This window comes from Papilio machaon, chromosome 21 (assembly GCF_912999745.1).
Source record: "Papilio machaon chromosome 21, ilPapMach1.1, whole genome shotgun sequence".
Lineage (NCBI taxonomy): Eukaryota > Metazoa > Arthropoda > Insecta > Lepidoptera > Papilionidae > Papilio > Papilio machaon.
The window spans coordinates 5,514,737-5,541,797 of record NC_060006.1 but is presented as its reverse complement, the minus strand read 5'-3'; the positions used below and the strand labels follow the sequence as shown (position 1 = coordinate 5,541,797).

Here is a 27,061-nt window from a genome sequence, read left to right as displayed (position 1 = left end):
TTTAAAAAGGTCTTTGTTTGAGTTACGGCCGAGTGCGTACTGTGCGTTTTATTTCGCACTCACCACTGACGAAGGCCACTCGAATACATATTAGGTTTCATACTAGACTTTACAATACTACATTTTAAGGAAGACTAATAAGATTGACAATGATTTTATTTTTTTGTCTACTAAAAAAAAAAAAAAAAAAGTTTATATATGTTGAAACAACGCTAGATATTAAGTTTCTTTTGCCTAACTCATGATGATAATAGTTTTCTTGCGTATTCTAATATGAATGCCTAAACGACGAAACCGATTTCGACTAGTGATGAGTCATTCGATTTATATTCTTACCCTATTAGAGAATAGTCAGTCGGGTTTTTTATTTTATTAATAACTAGCAGTTACCCTTGACTTCTACTGTTTGGAATTAAAAAAATCCAGTAATAAATAGCCAATGTCACCCGAGTGAAAGATTTTTTCAAATTCCTTCAGTAGTTTCAGAGCCTTTTTAATGCAAACATACAATCTTTTTTCTTTATAATATTAGTATTAAATTAAAACGGAAAGGTTAAATGGAAAATTTCTTAACTAACATAAAACTGCAGATGTTTAAAAGCAAGCAAACGGTAGCAATACAAAACAACCGTCCTCGTACGGAAGTCCATTGTTCTATATCCAAGCAAAGACAGTCAACATGGCCGACGTAGAAAAAACAAGAGAATACGAACAGAAACAGTTTAAAATTCACCGTAAAATGCTGTGGAACTTAAATAAATAAATATTAAACTCTCTCTCTTGTCAAAGATAATACAAGAGTCACGACAATAGAGTTCTACGGTTACAGAGTATTTTGCCAAAACAACACCATAAAAATGCATTTGTTTTTTTCTAACATATTTTTGTAATACAACAGCAATGGAAATACACTCTTACATTGGTTGACAACAAAAGAGAATCATAGTAAATTAAAATCTATAAAATTTTGATGTTAACGTAAACCAATAAAGTATTAAAATTAATAAAATAACAAAAAAACTTACATAGTTATTTGTCCAGTTGGTTTTATAAATATTAAAATACCTATAAAATGTCACATTTATGTAAACCTAATAAAATGAACACCATCTGTATCACATACCAATATCGTGTTTAAATCAAGGTGAAATAATTCTAAATTCATGTTTATACTTGTTTTAATATTATAATACTGGTTTAGTTAACATTTTTGTTGGTTATAAATAATACCATCATTATAAGGTGTTTCCCATAATAGGCTATACTCAATTTATTATTCTTTTAATAAGAAATAATAAAAGATAACTGGTGCGCAGAAACTGCTGATGGACTCATGACGTCACGTGTTAAGTTACCCTACTAAGGACGGTGTGTGATGTGCATGTTGTTAGTAAGAGGAGACATCAGCAAACCTTCTGAGAGAGGCTAATAAGGTAGGTACCATATAACTTTATTTTGGGACTCTCTCAGACTCATTAAATGTTCTTTCTAAGTATTAATTGATAAGATAAATCTATACTAAAGGTCTCCTGTCTCTCTGAGTGACAGGAACGTTTACATAAGTTGACAACCGCCACTAATTTTAGTTTCAAATTATTATATTAAATATAGAGACGCTTGAATATCTATTTATAAATTCGTATAATTCAGTAACTAACCTTTTCTAATTCTAACCTTACTTATAGAAAGGTCAATGAAACTATAACAATAATACTTAAAGTCCGTACACTCACTTGCAAAAACTTCCTCATTCACTAAGTTAACCTAAATGACAACCGGAAAACATAACCTGAAACTGTTTGTACAGCAGCCACAGCTGGCGGTATTGCACTTTTAGTAAAAATCATTTCAACAAAACTCAACTTCCTTCTAAGAAATAACCAATAAGAGTCGTCATCAGCTCTTTAATATCCTCATCAAGGGTATCTGTGCATATTAATCAAATTGCGTAACAACAGCATGCTCTATAGCTTAGGGTGATAGCGGTGATTTAATTAAAAAACAAATTTTGGCTTACTTGCACTGACTATTGAAGTATTGAATACGCTATTCCAATAATTACCGAATTTTATGCATACAAGACTTTCGATTGTAGTTTTAAAGTTGGAACACCGGTAACAAGCCTGACTGTACTTTAGGTACACTCCCCAACCCAGATGCGTTAACCTTCACCTGAAAAGTGGGTCGCTGTATCATGACCCAATTTCGCTTAAGTGTAATTGCCTAGATAACTGTGGTGTAATGGTGATTTATAATATTCGCGATTAATTTTTCTCAATACGATTTATTACAAGGTTTTAATGACTTATGACATCTTATTGTTTTTTTTTTTATGAACGGAACATTGTGATATCATTATTTAATACTTTAAGTACTTTAATTGCCACAGTTAATGGAAAATATTTATTTACAACGGTATTAATGTTCTGTCCATGGATATATATCCTACTAGCTGTCACCCGCGACTCCGTCCGCGCGGCATTAAAAAAACCTTATTAGTAAGTAGCCTGTGTGTTGTTCTTGACTATGTTCTACAACCGTGAAGTTTGACGTATAATAGAGACGATTTTAGAGGCCTTTTATCAGCTTCAATTTTGAGCTCCGGATTCGGTACCTATATTATGTTATATCTATGTATTTGTCTGTATTACACGTTATAAGCATAAAAAAAACATAATTTATGGTTTAAATTATTATAAAAATTGTATTGACCTATTTCGTCTGAAGTCTTTAATTTATAGTCTTTTATGCATGCCCTACTTTGACGACATTAAATAGTTTCTTTCTCGGAGATGTTTTCTAAGAAAGTCGCTTTTAAAAATTTCCTCCTGTCCAATTCCATTTGACAGCCAAGATTCATGTTGTCGTTTTAATTTGTTCGCGAATAATAAATTTTAAAGATTATTTTCGGCCAGTATTCATCATGTGTAAAGAGTTTACAAGCGAAATAAATAATTAGTAATACGTTGCCAAATGTCTTTCCTACTTAATGTGCTGAAAAACCGCGAAATTTGTATAAAACTTTTTGATTTATATATTTTTAAGTGTTTAGATGAAAAATGAAATATTACTTACATATGAAAAAATTTTGAACATCGATACATTAAAAATGACGTAACATATCGTAACAGACAATAATTCAACTAATATTATAAATGCGAAAGTTTAAATGTATGAATGTTTGTTGAAATGTTATCTCCGGAGCGGCTCAACGGATCTGGATGAAATTTGGCACAGATGTAGAACATACTCTGGAAGAATACATAGGCCTTATTGATATTATTCTTTTAAATTCCGCGGTAATGGAGTCGCGGGCGACAGCTACTTTAAAATGTTTACGTAATTCAATTAAATATGTTGAAAGTATTTCTAGATTTCTAAATGTTATATCAAATAGCATAATATTGCATCTTCCGCATTATTTTTAACTAATTAAAGTCATACATTATTGCAGCTTTTAAATTCTTTGTGTTCTTTACACGAGTTATTTTTGGAATCGTATTTTTACATATCATAGTGTGTAAAGTGATTTACACAATTGTGTACACAATTGACAATTCAAATTAGGACATTTAAAAATCGAATATACTAAGTCTAGTGCTAAATATTTACATTTTACTAAAAATAAAAGTTTTGATGAGCAAGTATACTGCTATAGATATGTATTTTTAATTTGTGCGTATATGTATTTCCTAATATTAAAGTAAAGGAAAGATGTTAAAAAAATTACAACGAATACACAACAATAACTACTGGAAAAAAGTAAATCAATGTTAATTTAATTCAAAAAGCACGTGTTCCATCAAGGAAAATGAGAAACACCATCAAAGATAATTATGAAATGCCTTCAAATGGATAATGATCGGATGATTAAGGTCTTTTTAAAAGAATCTTAATGTAATTGAAGTTGAGTATTGTTTGTGCTGTGTGCAAACTACGTAGAAACAAAAAAAAGTCACATCCGTTTTTAATACGTAATAAGAGAAAACAATAGATAATTTAAAAAAAAATAAGTTATTCTTTTCAGTAATGTAATGCCAGTATTATGACGTTGTTTACGAGACTATTTTACAGTGACGTGGTTGTAATGATGTGAGAAAATGTTTTGCAATTAAAAAAAACCCGAACTCTGGCGATAAAAAGACGATCAACGAGTTGTTAAAAAAATGACATCTAGCGGATTGTTAAACTTTGACCAAAGACGTCGATATCAAACCAGTCCGAATATGCACCATGTGAAGTAAAAACCAACATGGTGGCTTCAAACCATGGGCCTAACATATTGTAACTATTGCCTTCGTATCGTCATGTTGAATTATGTCAAAATTGTTGAAATTTTTGGTGTACAAATTTTGTCGATGACAATACGAAGGGATTGTTACAAATATTTTTATTATCCCCTCTATTGTGTCGAAACACAAGTAGGCGCCAGAATTTACTGTATATTTCGAATACAGTGACTGGTGTCTGGATACATTATCGTCACTTACTTTATCTTTGAAAAAACGAAGACAACAATATGTTTCAACACAACACAGCCTTCGATACTTAAAAAAAGGTCTATCTTAATTATAGTCAAATAAGTAAATCTGTTCCTATGAGAAAGGAGATGCTATCGCGCTTAATTCTATCAGAAAACATATAAAACCTACAAATAATAAAAATATAATAGTGACATGATAACTACAGTACGAAAACGATTATATGACACTTTTTTGACATTAACAGGAGGGCGCTAGTGAACTATCATGATTTAGTTTGACTTGCCTACATGGTCAGGTAACTTTATAGGTCTATACAGTCTGATATACATACTCGTATCTTAAACTAATGTCGGCCATATTATCAGAGTTTCTTAATTACTAAAAACATTAAAGTTACAAATCGACAAACACATTAAGCAAAGTGAAACAAGTACTTAATACGTGTAACATCAAACTAAAATACCACAGCCGAAGTTAATAAAAAATACATATTTATATAGACCAATTTAATTAGCGGCTATCTTTTTGTATGAAGTAAAATGTATGTATTTCCACTAATCACTAGTGAAAATATAAACTAAATTAAACTTCATACTGACTGTGGCTCAATATTTAGCCGTTGAATTCTATATAATTATTAGATTCCTAGATAAAGTTGTTCATGAACATGTTATTAATTTCTTCCGTGTCATTTTCCCAGTTACCATAGAGATTTAATTTTACCTTAAAATTATACAATAATAAATTACATATAATTTATCTGAAGAAACATTTGAAACATTGAACTGAAGTTTATCAATGAAGGTAATGAAGTGAGGTTAGATTAATTTTATGCAAAGTAAACAGAAATTAATTTCAACACACTAACAAGTATATACATATTGTTTTGTTTGTCTGTTTGTCTATTAATCAATACGCAATGAATTTATTTAGTAAGATTATTTTTTTTATCTACAATCTAGGCATTAAAATTACACACGTGGGATCTTTGTACGTTGTTATTCAATATTGTTATATTTCAATTCAATATTGTTGTTATATTCAATTTAGTTACAATGAAAATGTTTAAAAACAGATAATATACTAAGACATTGTAACTAACAGACACGACGTAAGAATGTAGTGAACTTTAAAAATAGTAATTTCGTGATTTCATATTATACTTAATATGTGTAACACTCTCAGAGACTTGATCTTGTTATCTAAACCAATGACTCCCAAAATGGTACAGACGCAGGTAAATAAAATTCATAAATTAATGAAAAGTAGCTGCAGATGTTCCATCGAAAATAGAAACATTTGTTTCGAAATGTCTACGAGGAAAAAAGTTTGGGAATCTCTGGTCTAAACAATAACAGAATAAATACAATAACGCGGGAAAAGATAATGACGTAAAAATTCTTGTCTAATCTGTCTCACGTAAGAAACATATCACAATTTAAGAACAATTTATTTGACGTGACTTTTATGAAAACAATGACATCAAATATTACAATAAATGGCCATTTAGTAGCTTAGAAAACCAAAAATACATTAACTATTTATATTTTTTCTAGAGGTCAATGAACTGGAGTCTAATACTAAAAAGTATCTAAATCCTTATTCAGTTGTTTTCTTTTATAAAAAAAAACCTACAGACAAATTGAGGAACTCCGCCTTTTACTCGTCGGTTAAAAACAAAAACAGCTATACCATTGTGATCAACAATAAATTCTAGAAAAGTAAGACGAGTATTATATTTGAGATAACAGATATATCCATGTTAAATCATTTACGTCATTCGGAAATTGGCAAATACTATGTATTTAGTTGGCAGTGTGTCCTTACCTTTATTTCCAGAACATCATTCACCATTATTCCGTACAATATACAGATATTGATCGCTTTAAATTACAACCAACGAACGAATAGTCCACATCTTTCTAAATATCGTTTTTATTTATAAACTAGCTGTCGCCCGCGACTCCATCCGCGCGCAGTTAAAAAAAAAATGAAAAATAGATGTTGGCCGATTCTCAGACCTACTGAATATGCTTACAAAATTTCATGAGAATCGGTCAAGCCGTTTCGGAGGAGTACGGGAACGAAAACTGTGACACGAGAATTTTATATATTAGATGTAAACAGTATTCGAATTAGTGTCTATGTATTTTTTACATACTTTTTAACTTCTTGTTTGTTAATGTTTCTTCAGTGAAAACTTACGCTTAACATGTTCCCGAAGTTTTAACTTCTAGTATTAGATATAATAATGCAAAAAATTACCTCTTACAACTCAGAATGACTTTGCAACAAACTCAATGATAAGATTCGTTTTGAAATCAGACAAATTATAGTCCATTAATAATTTTGTAACAGTCGAAGAAGCGTGATGTTGCTATAAAATAGACAATGATACCACAAATCGTCTACCTTTTATATTTTTGTATTCAAGTTTTTGTCCCTTAATAGGACGAGAATTTAAATGGTTACGTTTGACATTTGTACATGGTTAATATGTCATAAGTCCAAAAGTCCATAAGACCCGGTAAGTTGTTGTCGTGGTCACATTTATCAGACAATATATAAAACTAGTTGTCGTCCGCGACTCCGTCCGCGTGGAATTAAAAAAAAGTAATAAGTAGTCTTTGTCTGTCTTCCAGACAATGTACTACGTCTGCGCCAAATTTCATCAAGATCCGTTAAGCTGTTCCGGAAATACCTTCAAACAAACCATCCATTCATCTAAAAATTCGCATTTATAATATTAGTAAGATGTAAATAGACATAGAAAATAGACTTGACAAGACAACTAAAATCCAGTAAGGATCTTGTGGAACTTTTCTAACAGATTGGGGATAAGTCTGACAGAATACAAAAAAAAATCTCAACCACAGATAAATTAAAAACAGTAACATTACCACAGATAATATAAACGTGTAATAATATAATTAACTTACAACTTCTCTATTTTGTCAAAGATCATGACAGGAATGACGTTTATGTTTTATACAGAGATTTTGGTCTTAAAAACCAACGTTAATTCCATGAATCAGTGAGTAAGAAAATTAGTCACCGTATATAAATAGCATTTTGTTAAGATTTAGTCGTAACACCGAATGTTAGAGATAATATGTTAATCTTTTTATCATCAATAACATGAGATTATGAATGGATTCTTAAGTAATTTGTCATCGTCTATAAAATAACTTTACGGGAAACTAAAGAATTAAAGTTATTATTAAATTTTATTCCGTAATAAATAACAACTTAAAATATGAAATTATAAGATGGCGATGTCACAGTTTGATAATAATAATAATTATAAACAATATAACAAAAATCTTTAGCATAAGAAAATTACACTAAAAGTTATTGAGTGAATCAAAACATCTCGATATTCTGCTATTAAATTGTGCGCTATACTAATTTGTTTTCATGATCGGGTTTGATTTATTCAAAGTTATTGTAAAAAAACACGAAGTTCTCGTCGTTTGACATTGACCGTGGACATTGTTCGCTGATTTTAAATGCAATTAAATATAATTTACAACGCCTCGTGTTAAATTATAAGCGGCCGTATTTCTTTGTGTAAAAAATAGTTCCACAACAAATACTTTACATAAGCTTTACTTCCTAAAATAATTAAAGTCTTCTTTTCAAGGAGGATAAAGGATGGCAGTGATTTTTTTTATATTATAAGGTGGCAAATGAGACAGCAGCAATCTGAAAATTCGCCGAAATAGCTAAGCGAAGCCCATAGAAATATTTTATTTTTATCGTGGGGAAATGCCTAACGCATACTTATCTGTCTGGGGAAGACAGACAAGTTATGTCTGGTTTGCACCTAATAAAACCCCAGGGCTGCGAATAGCGATAGCGGGGGGACACGAGATCTCCATGCGGAACGCAACCGGAAGCCCTTAGACATCTGCAATTGCAAATGCGTTACCTACCTTTAGTCGAAGGAGGAGGCGCAGAGAGGGGATATCTCCCCTTCCTATGTGTCCAATATTCCTAATAAGAAAATGTTGGGAAGAGAAAGTAGATTATAGTTAAAGTGGTCACGCAAAAAACAAATGGTTGCTTCATATTAAAAACCATTTTGATAGCAAACATTGATAAAATAAAGTTAAACTGCGTTTTTATTCGTCAACCGATAAAAAAAGTATTGTGAAATTTTATTATTTCTTTATCCTTCACTTAGAAATAAAAAAAAAATATTTATTACTGTTTACATAAGTAAGTGGTACACGAGAATTAAAAATGTATGAGAACCAGATGTTAATATCAAACAAGATTTTTCATATACAAGTATAGACCAGATTCCCTGTCGTCCAGCGATTTAAACCTTCTAGTTGTCAAAGAAATAATTACGTTACCTTTCATATAATTTCTTTGACTTATTAACAGTGGCTTTCTGAGAACAGAATCCCTTTTTAAAACACATTGTTCTCTGTTTTATCATAAGAAGACTTTGGTCTCAAAAAACTCTGAAATGATCGGTGAGCCAGTTGAGATAAATCAAATCTAGGAAAAACTCGAAAACAACCATCCCTCTTCCTTGGCCTTGTCCAACTCGCCTGGGGTCAGCAAAGCACGTTTTAAAGATAATTCGTTCGTTCGTTTTCGTCGTAAAATTTTTAATACATATTAGTAACCACTACGTAATTAATAAGCTCTTATAAACTAAAAATTTACTTCTCTGTTACGTATCTGTGACATTATATTCTGTAATTGTTGTTGACGTTCGTAGAATAGAACGATAAAAGAGCGGAACTAATGAATCGTTCCGTTGTTAGTCGCACTTTCTATGGATTTTTCCGTTCGTAATTAAAAATGTACAGTTGTACACACAAAAAAAAGTTGTTTTTTATTTATTTTTATGTGATAAAACAATGACTGTTCTTGTCAACCATATTTTAATTAAAAAGTATTAATCACAAATATTATCCTAAATTATTGTCATTCTTTTTTTAAATTCCGTGTCACATGTTCCGATCAGAATCGATTCCTCGTCATCCGATTCATTCTTCATCAAATTTAAAATTATCTTTATAAATGGCAGCCTCCACACATAGTAAAAAAGTGAATAACCTTAAATCAAATTCCAAAGTTAAAATGCTTTGTAATTGGAACTTTGGAAATAAAAAAAAACCTAATAAATATTGGCAGCCAATAACTGATTTAATTGTTTCTCAAACGTCCTTACTATTTACCCTTCATCGAGTTTCCCGATTGTAATTAAGAATTGAAATGCAAAGAGCAGGCGCACACAAAGCGCAATACGTGGCTAAAGCACAAGGTTCGATTACTCAATCTATAGTCACAATTAATCGATATACAGGTTAATCGATTATACTATTTAATCGATTATGCAACCGGAAGCTTTTTAAAAGTGACCGAGCATTGAGCACTCACTGCGAGGGTAATGGCCTTACAAGGTTTCATAGCAAACCTTTTAAGTAATTTACTCGGAAGGTTTAGATAAAATGCTTTAACTACCAAATGAAAATACAGTCCGTAGTCAGAAGTACAAATAATAAGTAAAATGATTAAAAAATATTTTTAAAAACAAGTTACTCTTCAAGACGATTCAAAGAGGCCAAACTTGATGAGGTTGTGTCGCTTCATTGCAAAGTTCCATGTCCACCACAGTTTAATTAAAAAGATTATATGACAAACATCGGGACAGGTAAAACTAAATAAAAACTTAAAAAAGACAATAGGGTTTTCTATTGGTGCATGCAGGGCAATTTTTATATTACGATTTTCATTCTAAAGTCACTATTTCTCTGTTGAAGGCGAATGTAATACTATAAAATGTATATTTCAAATGATATGTGTATGTTAAAATATTGCAAAATCGAAGAACAAATAATGTTTTGTAAGCGCAAATGAGAGGTTGAGTTCTAAAGGTCGTCAAAGACATTTTTATATTACAAATTACGACGTTAAAATTCATTACTAAGACTATTTAATATATTTATAAGTCTCTATCAGCCTCTTTCGGGTCACGGGCGTGATTAAATCTGTCTTTTAACAGAACAATAGATTACGAAATCAAGTTACCTAAACAATGCCACATAACTTGTACATAATAAAGAGAGAAAAATTCAGTCACACGTGACACAAAGGCAAAAAAACGATAATTATCTTTAAAAATAAAATTGTCGTATTCCATTTCCGGAGCGATACAGATGTAAATAGGCACGCGTTAAAAATGAAAAAAAAAAAACCTAACTCCCGCGCTTTTAGATGTCAATCTCAAAAATTGACATTGACAATTCATCCGAGTCACGTTGTAACATTTTGTATTCGCAAAATATGACACGTCGTTTATACATTTTGACGCTTTCTAAATGTAGATCCAAATTAATATACTGAGTTAGATGAACAGATTAAAAACCTAACAGTTGGCAACAGTGTTCGTTTAATTACATACTCCAAGATTTTATCATCTGTATGTAGGAAATCATACACGTGTTATCGATATTTGTAAACATCCCACTATTAATTTTTAATCTGTAACGAAAAAAAAACATTAAAATATTCACAGTACAAGATGGAGTCTAAATTGTCTTTGGATGGCAATTAAAAAAAAAAAACTTTGTTTAAATTTTTGTCCAAACAATACTGGCACATGATAATGTGTACATCAACGTGGTGATTTTTTAATTCCATTATTCCTTTTTTAAATTATGCTGCTGGAAAAGATAAACTATTTTTCTATAAATAGCTAACAAATTAAGATTATAGTTTTGACCTATTAAAAAAAAAATTACATATTACGGACATTTTTAAATATATTTAACCGACATTTAAACTGTTTAGGTTAGTTTTCATCAGCTCAAAGAGAACGGGTTACCCGATGGAATGCAATAAGTCGAATGTCAGTGAAATTAGAAATGCAAATTGGCACAATCGGCGATTGAACTCGCCCGGCGCAGACTACAATAGCCAACTAACACGGATTATTAAGGACAATGAAGTTGTAATAATTAATCATAGAATAAGGAGGACATGGAGTAGTGATTTTTCAAGTGTTAAGTAATCTCATGGAATATCAATGTCCTTTAAAAATAACATTTACGGAGTCTTTCTGGAAAATTCCTAATGTGTATTGAATCCTTTAAATTTTAACTTGTCTTAATGTTTCGACAACATATAAAGTAAACTTAAAATATTAATTTAGTAATAAAGTCCTACTTTTAATTGATTTTATTTGGACACTACACCTGCGTGACTGACAGTTTTACGTGGCGTGTTCGCATTCGTATAACGAGCCTCTTTCAAAACGCGTCTCCGGCTTGTTTACGATCAATTTACTCCTTTTAAACAATGAATTTACATTCATTCCAATTGCATTAACTTTCCACTCTGATAACAAATACTGCTCTATTTAATAAAATACTTGCTGTACAGATGTATTCATGCACGTAAAAAAGTATCCTGACCAGAAATATAAAAACCCTCGCCATATAGAACTTTTTAACGCGTTTAATACGGAGATTTTAGACTCAGAAACCAACTATGAGAGGCATAATTTAATTTAAATATACGACGAATTATCGTTTTCGCTCCTCTTATGAATACATAGATAATATAAAGGAATAATATCTGACTATTATGCTTTAAATAAAGATTTTAAGCTCAGAAACCCATGGTGAGTCATGGCCATTAACAATGTTATTAAAAAAAAATCTAACTCCATTTTTTATTCGGTAGCATATTGAAGAACGCAATTCAATAGAGAAAGTAAATTATTTCATTATTAAATAGTTGAAGGAATGTTTCGTAATATATTAAATAGCATTTCATACATGTTAAATATTTGATTGATGCTTGTATTGTTCATTTCGGGAGCGATTTTCGGTCGATATCAATATAAAGTATGCGCAATGGAAAGTTGCTGTAACGTACTGTATAGAAAGTTGAATTTAAAGACGACAGAAACGATACAGACTTACAATAAATAATAAAGAGCGAATAAATTTTAAATAAATTAAAATTATGTAAAACACTGTAAAACAAGCATTGTTTTGGCCGTTTTGACATATTAGTACAAAACTAAAAGAACTTGGATATCAGAGAACAAAAGAATTCATAAGAATGAAACCAAACAGAGCACTTTTGATACTTAGTCGTTTTAAAATTAGACTGATTTTACACTTGTACTACAACACAGCTGACATTGACATTCAACTTTATAATTACCATTTTATCATATCTGTGTGCTAACTCAATCGATTGCTGTCAACGCCTACGTCAATATTTTTTTTATTCCGATTCATAAACGTCACATGAACGTCACATGTTCATAAATATCTGACACTTGTATTGACATACTTTAAAACAAATAAATCGCGAATACAATAGCATTCGATTAATTCAAATATTCGATTCTTGAAATTTAAAAAAAAAATTATAAATAAAGTTTTATTGACAAAAGCCTAAATAGGTTGTCTTTACACAATGTACAATACATTTATTAAAAATTTAGATAATTATAAAACTGGAAAGTTATATAACCGTCCCTTGTTTAAATGGTACACGGAACTTACATAACAACAAGGAAGACTGATTCTAGTTTTGCAACTAACTATAAATATACTGGAAGTAGCTACAACCGAACGAACACAGCTGAGATATTTTTCAATCCCATTACAAAGGGTAACGCACTTACGAGCATAAATAACTACTTAAATACCAAATTAAACTTATTACTAAAAGTGTGTTCTGTAAAAAGAAACGTCAATAAACAAAATGGCGCGTAAATTTTGACGTGACTTTAAAAAATTTAACGAGAAGTAACAACTGAAACCTTGATAAATATTCAAATGGAATATAGATTACCCACCATTTTGGTACCGCCATTAAAATATCATCAACTGAATTGAATTTCTTTTACCCATCTATAAATAGTTCTCCATTTAGTCAGAAATATTTTTTTTACTTTTATGCGAACAGGCAAACGTTGGCAAACCATTCAGCCAAATATGAAATCGTACTGGCCACAAAACGTACACAATAACCGCGTTTTAAAGATCATAATGTCTCAATATTTTCTTTTTCACTTTTAGGTATACAGGCAAAGGTTTATAAACCATCTGCCAAATAATACCTACATGTGTAATCGTACTGGCCAGAAATAAAAAAGTGTTTTACCAGTATTGTGTACTATTTCTTTACTTGTATGTATAAATGATTGCGTTGTATACTAAATCACGTAATAGCCATAAATCTAACATTCCACGCTTCGGTAAAACGTATTCGTAGAGTTAACGAGTAGCATGTCGTTAAGATAGTGAATAGTAAACTCAAGTCATTAGTAACAAAGAGTAAAAGAACGTTAAACAAACAGAGAGATTATTTGTACTGAGTGATTTATTATAAAAATAAATGTACTGTTAAGAATAAGAACAGAAAAACGACTAACAATATAATCATGGTTAATTGAACTTTGGAATTTCCAAAACTTATGTTTATTTAAAAAACATGTTTCTTAATCAGAATTCAATAAACAAGAAAAATAAATTTTTAGAGCATTCTTTTGTGTCGTTTCATTCAAATAATGATATAAAATCAGACAAAACTCAAGGTCTTAATACCTTAATGTGTGTTTCCACTAAAGAAACTTGAACCTAAAACCTGTTGCAATTTTTTTTTTTGAAAACATTAGCAATGGAAAATTTTACAATGAAAATTAAAATTGCAATGTTAAATATTAACAAATTCATAAAATAATAAATATACTATTGATGAAAATAAATTTAAAATACAAAACTAAAACTAACAAAAACCCACGACCGGTCAAAGATTACGGAAAATTTTAACACAACAATAGACAAGACAAATCGTTGAAGCGTCAAGTTTATTGAACATTTGATTATCGCTTAAACTACAATGCCGTAATATAAATAAATGTTTCATATTAATATATTGATATTTTATTTATATAAGAGAAAAAAATAATAAAAAAATAATACGGAAACCTACCAAGGCCATATGACAAGATAAACAAATTACTAATCGATTAACAGTTGGTTTATACTACACTATCTTATAACCTACTATTATTAATTATGTATACGAATATTACAAAGAAGAAAGATTTGATTGAATAATTACTTCACTGTTGTGAAGCTACTTTATCCCCAGGTGCTATAAGCCATACTTATTACTAGATTTTTTTAAATTGTGCGCTCATGTATTGGCGGCAACAGCTAGTTTTTCTAATAGTAAAATAACGATAAACTAAAAACAGTATACACTCACAATAAGAGGTTGTGAATGTCGTAATAGCAGAAGAAAAAGGTCCTGACGTTAACTACATATGGGCAACACATAATTTTTAACAGTCACTCCGCTTAGTAAAGGGGGAAGTATATAAGGAAAATACAAGCAGTAAATGGAAAGGGGTTTGAGCCTTTCGAAAACACTTGAAAATAAATTCTATTCTCAAAAGCACTTGAAATCAGAATAATCTCGAACTATCTAAAGTATTTGAAAATCTGTAACTCGTCAGAACTATATGGGGCTTAGGGTCGAGTGGATAGTCGAGCTAGTTATTGACACATAGTAAACGTTCTGCACAATGTCTCTGTCAAGGTATAAGATAAGTCATGCGTACGTTATGCGACTCGGCAAGTCGGCAATCTCTCGACCTAATTTTGGCACGACCTCAGAGTAATAAATCGAAGTTGATGAAATCCGATCGGCTATAGACTTGTTGCGTATTTTCGCAAATTCATCTGTTTCTTATTAATATTTAATTCGTAACATTGAAATAATAGTGATATTTAAACTTGTTCGAATCCAAATCCTAAACCTACATATTTTAGGTTATGAACTTTTAAATTCCAAAATGTTTTCAGTTTAACGTATTCATCTATTAAATTACATTATCTATTGATATTATTCAATATTACACTTGACTCTATCTAGTATTTTTTTATAATATAATTGAAAAAAAAAAACAATATAAAACCCTTCTGTCGAATTTGACGTTCCACTGTTTATTTTGATATTAAAAACAAAACTCACCAGTAATGGATCGTTCAATTGTTCTATTCTACTAATATAACGATAGCAATGTCGTGCTAATTTTTTACGATCAATTAATGATTTTTATCGAATGCAAGAAAGTACTTAATAGTGCATTAATACGCCACTAACGGTTTGGAAAATTTATGTTTATATTCCACATGATTACCGACAAGACTGTGCAAGAATACAGAGGGAAATACGCAACAATTTGGATTAAAACATAGAAATTTCTAATTTGATATAATTAAGTCTCCTCGGTGAAAACTTCTTCCATTAGCAATCTAAAGTCTAGCGTTGTAATGATTATTAAATGAGACTAGTTTTAGAATAAGATTTTTAATCATTTGAGTTGAAGTTAATCATTCTGGCCTTATCCCATTCTATGTGTAGTAGGCGTACCAAGTTCTCATTCTTCAAAATTGAACGTCATTTTAATTCTAGTAAATATTTAGTTTATTTATATTATATCTCTACATAGTATAGTAATTATTCAAGTTTATTATTTACGTAATCTTACCACGAATTACATTTACCTAGAGTTACAACAGCGTTTGTACTTGATGTAATAATGGATTCTTCCATTCAATAAAATCAGGGTTGTACAATAATAAACAATATGATTTATAATTCCGAGATAACACTGTTCACTTGTAATCAATTTACAAGTCTCTTGTATTGAATTCGCAAGGATTTATATTGTTTATAGAGATGTGAAGTATTTCGAGTGTATTTGGACATGATATCGGGTCTCTAATTGAATGGAATGCTGAATAAAACGAAACCGATCCCTTATTCTTTTCTTTATTAACCTTGAGGCGACTAAATTTCTTAATTGATGACCCTGCACTCAATCTTAAACTTTGGACCTAATAAAAGTTATACTTCGGCGATTGAATCAGGAGTTTATAAAAAGATTGACGAGAGAATCGATTTTTGAGCGGGAATATATAGAGCTGTCAAATCTATGATCTATGATCACAAATCTCGTCTACCTGTACTGTCAGTTACCTTAAAGATTTTATTTATTTTATAAGTTAAAAATTAAATCCTCTTGTGATCTAGAATAAGTGTGTTGAAATAACATTTCTGAATCATTTCCCCTTCAATATATTTCAGTCCAAAAATAAAGACATCTTTGATACTTTTATAGACATGGTCGTCTGGAAAATTTCAGGAGTCAATGTGACAAATGGCGCTTTTAATTTTTGCACGTTTTTATTTACACAGATACACGTTGTCGTGAACTATTTTCTACAATCTATAGCCAAAGCGAAAACCTGCAAACAAAGCTTTGTCAAACTATCCAATTAGCAACTTTTATTTAAGCCTTTGATATTTTAATTTAAGCTTCTTTTCTTGCTGGCTGAATATCCTGAACCAAAGTATGTAATTAAAAAAAGTAAAGCAAACTCTGACGTCACACTTACATTGATTGTTTTTTTAATTCTACGTGCAACAGTTTAGCAATCGCTTGAGCGATCCGTTGCTAAAGAAGTTCAATACGCGAGTAGGTACAATTTATAATGCACGCGTTTCAATAGGATTTCGTAATATCTCTTACAATGAATATATGTAGTAATAACATATCTAATCTAGAATAGAACAAGAAATGAAAGTAGCCTCATTATTTCCCCTGACCTTGAAGTGACTGGATTTGTAGTTATATTATTCTGTCCAAAATTACGTACGCAGAACTAACAACTGTTTGTTTATATCTGTATGCAGATTAGATAAACTAATTCATTAAAATTTTAATTATTTTATAGCACGACAAGCAATAGTTTAACTTCGGTGTCGCAAAATCTAATCTAATTTAAAATTTAACCTGCAATTAACTGACGTAACAAACGTCAGTGACAGGCTGCGTTCGGAAACAAAACAAAGGTCGATCAAAGAATTATACGAACAAAATATCGTAAGTTTTATCATGGAATTAAATATAAAATGGCGTTACTAATAATTTATATAAAACAAAAGTTACTATTGTTCTGATAAAAAGTTGACGTTGAGAATTTCGTAATGTGAAAAAGTTAAAAAGTAATGCTTCAAACAAATACTTCTTTTATACGTGTAGTATAAAAAATCAATACATATCGACATTATTTACTTAAGAGGAAAAGTAATTAGGTATTTCCAAAGGTTCTGTCAACATAATTACACTAATTTAGCTCTTATTTCTGATTAACAAAGGGTTTAAAATAGCTTAAACAGTATATTACTAGGTTTAGTACCGGATAGCAGATTTCAAATAAACATAATATATACTAGAGACGGTTACCATTTCCAATTGGCTAAGTACCAATCATTTAGGGTCAGGAAACTGAGTCATAGACTTTGTTATGATATCTCAGTGTGGTAACAGAGCAGGACTATTCAATACAAACATTAGTACAAACTGTCAGCAGGTCAGCGAACTCGGTAGGATAGAAAGTGTACTGTGTAATTATGATAATGCTTACGTATTATGTGATAATATAATAAGACATAGGGGACATGATTGAGTGACACAGTTTATTTTCGCTGCTGTATCTAATGTTGATATTTATTTATAAGACTGGTAACAATTACTAAACAATAACAATATCGTTTGTATAAATAACTAATGTGTAAATTTGAATATAACAACTTATCTGACGAAAAGAGTTACATCATTTGACATGACGTAGTGCGATAAAAAACAGAATTTTAATATTAGGGAACAAGCGTTTATTTCAACCATGTTTACTATGATTCGGGTTACTCGGATTGAATGCGACTGCAAACAAAAGGTTAAAGTTTGAATCCAAAATTCAACAGATAACAAAATATTTTATGATATATGGCAAACATTTATGCAGTAAAGTATCAATTTTGCCAATACATTAGACGAAGCTGTTACAACTCGCGTTTCATTAATCTTTTTACATATTTACAAGTAATAATCTTAGTTAAAATTATGTACACTAAATATTACAAGTATAGAAATATCATCATCATCAGCTCAGTATACGTCCCCACCGAGGGGTTCGGAGCTCAAGGGGTGACTAGGCCATAGTCAACTACACTGGCCCAGTACGGGTTGACTTCACACATATCATCGAATTTCTTCTCAGATATGTAAAGCATCACGATGTTTTCCTTCACCGTAAGAACGTCGAATAAATGTACATATGTAAATCGAAAACCATTGGTACATGGTGGGATTCGAACCCAGGACCTGCAGATTGCAAGTCAAGTGCTTAACCCCTGAGATATACCAAAATACTATTAGTACCGTTGAATATAATTTGAATACAGTTCTAGTGATGTATTGATATTGTCACGTTAATCGTTCATTGTATTGCTAACAATATAGACAAACAAACAAACAAACAAACAAACTAAAGATTGAGTTTAATAAACAATTTAACAGATAATTTGTAGATCATTTGTTATCAATACATTTAGAAGAAAATATTTAACAAGTAATTTGAAATCTTAATGTGAATGTTTAGATGGATGTTTGTTTGAAGGTATCTCCGGAACAGCTCAATGGATTTGATGAAATTTCGCACAGATGTAGAACATATTCTAGAAGAACACATAGACTATTATGTTTATTATTAATTCCACGCGGACGTAGTCGAGAGCGACAGCTAGTAATACATAAGTCCGACTGATTGTATCCATATAACATTTCAAGGAAAACGATTCAAATGACACGTAGTTCAAAATCGGTTGAGTTGTTTAGGCTACTGTTAACAATGGAACGGACAAATACGTACGTGAAAAATTATATATACGAAGTCAGGACGGATCACTAGCTTGTCTATACTAATATTATAAAGAAAACAGGTTTGTTTGTTTGCAATTAATAAGCTCCGAAACTACTGAACCGATTTGGAAAATTCTTTACCTTTTGAGAAACTTAACTTATACTTTTTTTACTTTATTTATTACTAGTTTTTTTTATCCCGCACGAACGAAATCGCGGGCAACTACGATGTACCAATGGTAAGTAAGAGTGTGTCACGATCTCTCACAGTGGTTTCCATTGTCGAAACTAGTGTACAAAAAAAAGGTCATCTTTCTCATATTATTTGTAAAAAAAAAAGAGATAAACATATTTTTCTTTTAGCAGTGCAAACTCTCAGTCGTGTTAATTTCAGAAGTGCAAGTGATTCGGTTTCGAAGTATCAAATTGTGCTGTCATGCTATATGGAACATGACACCTTGATACTAGTCGGCAACACGCTGGTTGGTTACAGTGCAAGTGTTAAATTGCAAGAAACATTTTTTGATATTTTTATACTGTCAAATGTTAAATAATAAATGTTTATTTTGTCCTAAATATTTAAATCGCGTATTTTTAATCTCCAAAATACTGGATTTGGAATTTTTTAAAAGATTCTGTTTACAAACGAAGAGTCGTAAATCTATAAAAAATACAGTCGAATTGATAACCTCCTTCTTTTTGAAGTCGGCTAAAAACTAACTATTGTCGTCAAGAAATTTCCTATTTCGTGATATAAAAATCCACTTCCGTTAATACGTAAAAAATTTCTAATTTCTGTAGAGAAATAAAAAATTTAATATTTGGTGGAAATTCATTTTTTAAATTATAAGTAACGATCAATTTATCGTGATAAAGATTACACAAATCAACCGGCCTTCTTTAGCGCAATTAAATAAAACTGGCCGGTTTGAATTATGTATAAATCACGGTTGTCAATTGACTAGTGAAAGCGAGGCTTTACTCGATTAAATACATCTCAAATGGTCTATAACAGTGTCTAAAAAAAGACTACTCAAATACAGAACTCCGCATGTTATCAAAGTTAATGGCTAAAAAACCATTTTAAGAGATTAAAGTTTAGAATGGTGATTAAAAATTTGTCTAAACTAACCTTTTTATTATTTACTTCATAACTTTTGGTTGTAAGCGACATTTTAATTGTTATCTTTGACGGCTCGTGATCATATCCTTGAGTAGTTATTACTTATTTATTTGGGATTTCCACAAAATGTGTAATCGTCTTAAGTTTATACACAATTAACTGGCAACAAATTTTCCCTTAATTAATATTTCACAGTATAGTTACAATATAAATAATTAAAGTTAGTTAGTAAAGTTTTAATGATTTTAGTCACATTTTTTTATTACAATGTAAGATTATATTTACGTTATTTTGATAATTAAAGAAAAGTTAAATAATAAAATAATACTTATTTTCTTGTACTATTAACATCGATACGGTGAAATTTATATTTTAACGTGTTTAATTTAACTTTTTCTCAACATCTCGGCCCCGAAGTTGGATTACCGTTATTATGATCAAGTTTTATAGATTCGTTGCTTGAAATACGATGGCGATGCTTTTTGACCTTCTGAGTGACGAAACAAATTGTTCAATCATTGTTTCTTTTGTTTTTTGTCTACTTTCAATGCGTTAACTGGTCATAGTGTTATTATTGTTTGAATTTTTCACGTTCAAAACTGTTTTTTTTTTTTAATTTTAATGGTTATAGAATCGCCTTTTACAAATTAATAATAAACTTAGAAGATGGAACTGTTTGTAATTTTTGACCAATTTTTGCTTTTAATAATAATGTTCGTACATTTTTAGGTAAACGTTCAATATGATGAGTTACGATAATAAATCATGAGAAAATGAGTAAAAGGTTACAAGTCTCACAGGTAGACGTACCCTCGGTCGGTAATGGTCTAATAATAATACTAGTATTGGCTCCAAGCCCGGACTATGGATGTGGTTCGGCAAAAAAAAACGAGAAACAAAGATCGCTTTTGTCGTCATCTTTCAATGTTTAACTTTTCCATAGATTTTTTTTACAAACGTGCTGAGAACAATAGTTTATTTATAGTTTCGTGCTGTCATAGATTATTAATTTAAACATTGAAATATTGCTCAAAGTGAAAGTTTAAGTTAGGATTACTTAGAATTGTACGCGTCGTAAGTTACAGAATTGTTGTAGAGTAAGTTTTATTAGAAGATCTTCTTTATCAAACTATTCAATTAATTACAAAGCCAGATGATTCAACAGTGAATATCGCATCAAATTTAGAAACCCGTTCGCCTCGCTAACGATCATACTTCCATATCCTGTATACGACCTTACACTATAACAAAACTTAACAGAGCGTAACATAACCAGTTGCAAACTCACCGATTGGAAATAGTCCTTAAACCAGGTCGTCGACAGAAGACCAGCAACGCCAAGGAATTGGCCGCAGTCGACACAATAAAGAGTGCAAGCAGCAAGATTTCTTCGACAAGCCGGTCTTTAGATTCCATCCCCTCTGACATTAAAGCACGTCCAGGAGACAAAGATGCCGATCGATCCATTCAAAAGTCATCACTCTACACTTGAACACTACGCACTCATCTAACACTCTCAGTTCAATTTATAACTGCAGTTTAGTTTCGCGTAAAGTTTTGAGAACACGCTGATCGATGTGATCGCGTCTTTCTCGCTTGGCTGTCGTGTGACAACTGAATATGAACGGCAAGCGGGCTTGCGGCGTTCGACGGTAGCCCCCACCATTCGATGCTTCAATGATAGTGTGCCAGACGAACCCCAACCGTGTTGTCTACATCTTTAGTAACTTTTAGAATGCAAACTTAATGTTTTCATTTTGTTATTTGGTACTCTCCCTTGACAACCGGAGTGTTATTTGACCGTATATTGTACAAGATTAGTGCTTACGAGTTTTCAATTCAAATACTAGAAGCTTCACATAAGTGTTTAAGTTTCTTTGAAAGTTTCTCTACTGCCTCGTTCTAATCTTAATTTTGGTGACTAAAAGCTATTTTTTTTAAATTTTTCAATCAATAATTTAAAAAAAAACTTTATATAAAAATTATACTATTAAGCCAAATTTTATTCCATTGTACATTTAGTGGAAAATGTGATGGAAATTCATTTTTTAATTCAAATGTGTTTCAAATTCAATCTTTTCTAATTGTCTTTTTTCTTCTTTTTTAATAGAACAGTTATTTTTATTTTGTTTACTATTTATAACAATAATTAACAGGATATATATTTTTTTAATTTTGAAATAATTTCTATGGCACATTGATTTTACCGTTTTCAAAGCAAAAATCACGTCAAAATGAGTAATAGACTAATTAAAGATAAAAAATTGCTCGTTTTCAAAGCTCCGTTTTAATGAGAGCGTTGACAAAGTTTTGGCGCGGCTTTCCGACGTTGTCTATGGATGATCTCATTTGGCGTTTTTTTTACCACTCTCGATAAAATGCGTGGGAATGTCGACCCTACCATCATTTTGTTATAGTCCCAGCTTGTAATAGAATGTTTTATAGTCTTTATGGTTAAAAATAATTTATAATATAGTTATCCTCAGCTAGTATTATTATAAGAAAGAAAAAAAATTATCACCACACGAAGAATATAAGAAAAAAAACACAAACACACACAAAGCACAAACTTAGTACAATAGTGTGGCAAAAGGGAGCCAGCTCAGCGAAGCAAAAAAAAAACAGAAGAATAAGAAGTAAAATAAGGTTAATCCATTGATATTAGGAATGCAATATGGCGAGTAGTTTAAAGTGACAAAACAGCATACAATATTAATGGTTCCGACACAATTAAAAGATAACATCGAGACAAGAAAACACATATTTAAGTCACCTTATTCGCGATCCCGTTATTCGCGGTTTTACAATTCGTGGGCAAAAAAATGGCGGCAAATCTCTGTATTCATGCCAATATAATAATACTAGTTCTTAAGTATAATAATACTTGGGTCTATGCTGAATAATATTTAGGTAATGTTTTAAGTTCGAAGTCCATATATTGCGCTGCAAAAACCTCGTTTGCATAAGTCATGAGGCGGCGGCGTTATATTTCAAAAAGTGTCATGTTATGGCGCTCGAGCACTATTTCACTGGGTGAATTAGTAAAAGATGAAATTGCCTATAGTATACTTCCACGTGCAACGACTAATTGCCGATTTGCACGCGAAATTGAACCATCGTGAATGGTTATAGCCTCATATGTGTCAGTGTTGTTTTATTGCCAACTATCGATTGTAAATTAGGTTCATTTTTGTTTTCCCGAAATCAGTTTAATAACTATTAAGTGATTTTAAATTTGAGGTATATTCTTGCGACTTTCACGAGCAGTTAATAAAGTTCAAATGTTGGCATTTTTTTGTTTTAAAATTCACGTGTATGCTCACTTTTTGTGCCTGAATTCACTCGAATGAGATAACTACAATATTCTAATACATTTAACAACATATTTTATATTTTTTCTAGATATTTGCAAGTGCTTTCAAGTGTTTAAATATACCTATGGGCTTTAAAATATATTAAACCTCCCACTTTTTCGGTCAATATAATATACTCCGAAAGTATTTCTAAATTTACATATAGATAGTTAAGGTCTGAATAAATTTGTTGCAAGTAATTGTTTTGGGTCTCGTAATTTACCATAGAGATGAACTGTAGCCATTTCGAGTATCGACCTACTTACTTAAACTATAAATTACCTCCTATAACTGTTTAGCAACAAATCTTTAATCCACTTCCTATGCGTCCCCACCTTTCCCAAAATTTCCCTCCCACCTCCATTTCCCATCCTTTCCTTATAAGAAATGGGTAGGAAGGACAAGATAAAATTAGACGTCTGACATGCACACTCAGCAAACGAAACGCGGAATTGCTTACACTTCACAACTGTTTTCTGTGAGGTCATGGTGCACCGGTTTGTACAACAGATAGTGTTGCTGTCGTTACCACTGTCAAACCATTGCGATCTGTGAATGTTTTGGCCTATGGAACTACGACTATTATTATAACAATTAAGAATATATATTTTTTTAAACGCGGTAATTTCCTTTTAAAAGATTATTATCTACTTTAAAAACTGATATTTTCCACAACCACAAACTGTTGTTGACAAATTTTTTCCACGAGATAATTAACATTTCCCTGACTCATTAATACACGAATTTTTCCTAAAACCTGATATATTTCTATCAAAATGCGTAATATAATTGCCTTACAGATTAAGGCATGTCATCGTTGGATTTTATGACGAACTCGGGGATTTAATTTGTAGTGACGTTGAAAGATTTCAAACTATATCATATCTTCCTTTCGTTACAAGAATTAAGGTTAATCTGGACTCATATTTGTAGTGCCTATAGTGACAATATCAGCGGTGAAATATGTCATATCAAATTAACCCCGAATTATTGAAAATAGATGTTAAATTCCATTAGGTGTTGCTGTACTATTTTGTGCAAACTGTGATAGGGTAACTAAATTTTTAAATTTTATTTTATCTTTGTTTATATCAAACAGGTATATAAAATAGTTTAAATGGAATTAAAAAATAGCCTAAGTTACTCCCGCACATCAGCCCACCTCTCTACATACAGATGAAAAATTTAAAAATTTAATTTTTATTATAAACTAGCTTTTACCCGCGACTCCGTCCGCGCGGAATAAAAAAAAATAGAAAACGGGGTAAAAATTATCCTATGTCCGTTTCCTGGTTCTAAGCTACCTGCCCACCTATTTTCAGTCAAATCGATTCAGCCGTTCTTGAGTTATAAATAGTGTAACTAACACGACTTTCTTTTATATATATAGATAACACAAATATATTGTTCGCAAAATATGTTTTATTTTTCGATATTACATACAGACACTCTGATTTTATAAATATGTATATATTCAAAATTCCTTTATTTTTCTTTGGAATATAAAAAAAAGAATTTTTGTTTGTTAAACAATCAAAGATTAATGTAAATCTTTAAAAAAACATTTTATATGCCTTTTTAAAATTTATTTATTTGGTTTTCCTTCAGCTTACGTGTTAAGTAAAGTGCAGTATCAAAAATGCTTTACTTTTTAAATACAATAAACATAATGTCAGTTAAATCTTTGGCGGTTGGTTGATGTTTATATATACCGTTGTTTTATATTTCACTTGGATAAAGAGTTACGTTTGCTTTAGCATGCTTACATTTAATCAAATACAAAAAAAAATATACAACAATACTTATCTCCACAAATAGTCAGCACTTATTATCAATTTAATAATGCGTATAAATATATTCCAAAAGCAATAGATTAAAAAAAAAAAAAAACTTGAGAGGTGTCAAGGGACACCCGGATGGAACGAAGTTCCTTTCGATTAATTAGTGAAGGAACCAATGTTTATTCTATGAATAAAAAACTTAAGTCTTCACAAGAAGTACATTTTATTTATATGAATTTTCGTTATATATTGTCACGTCGTTGCCATGGTGAAGTAGCGCTCATTCGTCGTCGTTAACATACTTACTATAGCAAAAAGTGTCGTGACAACTTTTCGTAAGAATTTTTTCCGTCTAGCCCCCCTTTAACAACGCGCGATAAGGAACTTCGTTCCAAAAAAACCAATTTAAAATGTGTAAAATGTACTCCTTATATTATTAGTAACAGTAATATAAACAAAAGCAAAAGGTCTTCGTATAAGTGAATAACAATTATCTGTTTAAAGCGTCGTTTAGGGTCTTGGCCCAATGCACAAGTTGTCGAAATTATAAGTACTTTCGGCACGGTGGAGAAAAACACGACAGTCAATGACCTTACCTTAATTTTAATAATACCCGACTGACTGAGGCCCTAATAGATAAATCAGCCATCTATTGACTGCATTTTAAAACAATGCTTAAGGATTTCACTTATTTCAACCAAATTAAATGTAAAGTTTTATGTAACACTTTTTTATTTTAGAATTTATTAAAAAAAAAAAGAAATATGTATAATTCGTTTTTAGCTATTATTACATTACATTTTTTACGGCCACTATACTGTATTTTTTGGCTATGTAATATAGGGTACATTACGACATTCCCGGGACAAAGACGAATCAAATTATACCTCACTCGTCAAAATAGATTCAGTCATTTTGGTCATAGGCCGTCACGTTGGAAAAAAATACACGTGAAAAATATTAAATTCAAATCCATCAATAAAATATTTTTTACTTAAAATTCGATAAGCAGTCGACTGTCAGGAGCTGGTTCATGACAGACAGGTCAGACATGACAGATTCTCTGGTGTGGCCAAGACCCACTTTGTGTAAGAATACCATCGTTGTCCACGTTGCGTTACGCGGGCAAGAATACCTTAAATTACTATTATCTAATTTTCTAATCTTCTTATTACTTTAATTGATTTATACTTAAATATGAAACGATTTGTTGAAATAAAATAAATATACCCCGCTCCTCTTTTAACTTAGACCACACTAACATATTTGGCCACACATAGCGCGGACGGCGTTTGTGTCGCAAGCTCGTAGTACAAACGTAGTATTGCTACAATTATTGTAATGACACATTTAAACACGTACAAGAGGTTCGTGATTTAGTATTAATCGAAGAGCAAGACGCCAACAGCTACAGTCTACAGCCAACTTAAGAACTAAATTTGGCCTCTATTCTCAACTCGGGTTTAAGCTATACGAGACAATCTTGAGATACCTTACCGTTTACAATATATTTAATCTTCGTGATTTCAATTAATTACGATTTACTGAAAGACACGACA

The 27,061-nt window shown here is 30.9% G+C and overlaps 1 protein-coding gene across 1 annotated transcript in view; it reads right to left on the bottom strand.

The window, feature by feature from the left end:
• Positions 1-21,969, bottom strand: part of LOC106714561 (5-hydroxytryptamine receptor 1A-alpha) — a 31,628-nt gene extending 9,659 nt beyond the window's left edge. The window contains exon 1 of the mRNA XM_014507635.2: positions 21,657-21,969. Within this exon, the coding sequence (XP_014363121.2) occupies positions 21,657-21,835 (179 nt within the window). The 5' untranslated portion in view covers positions 21,836-21,969. The remainder of the gene's footprint in view (positions 1-21,656) is intronic.
• Between the last annotated feature and the right edge of the window lie 5,092 nt (positions 21,970-27,061).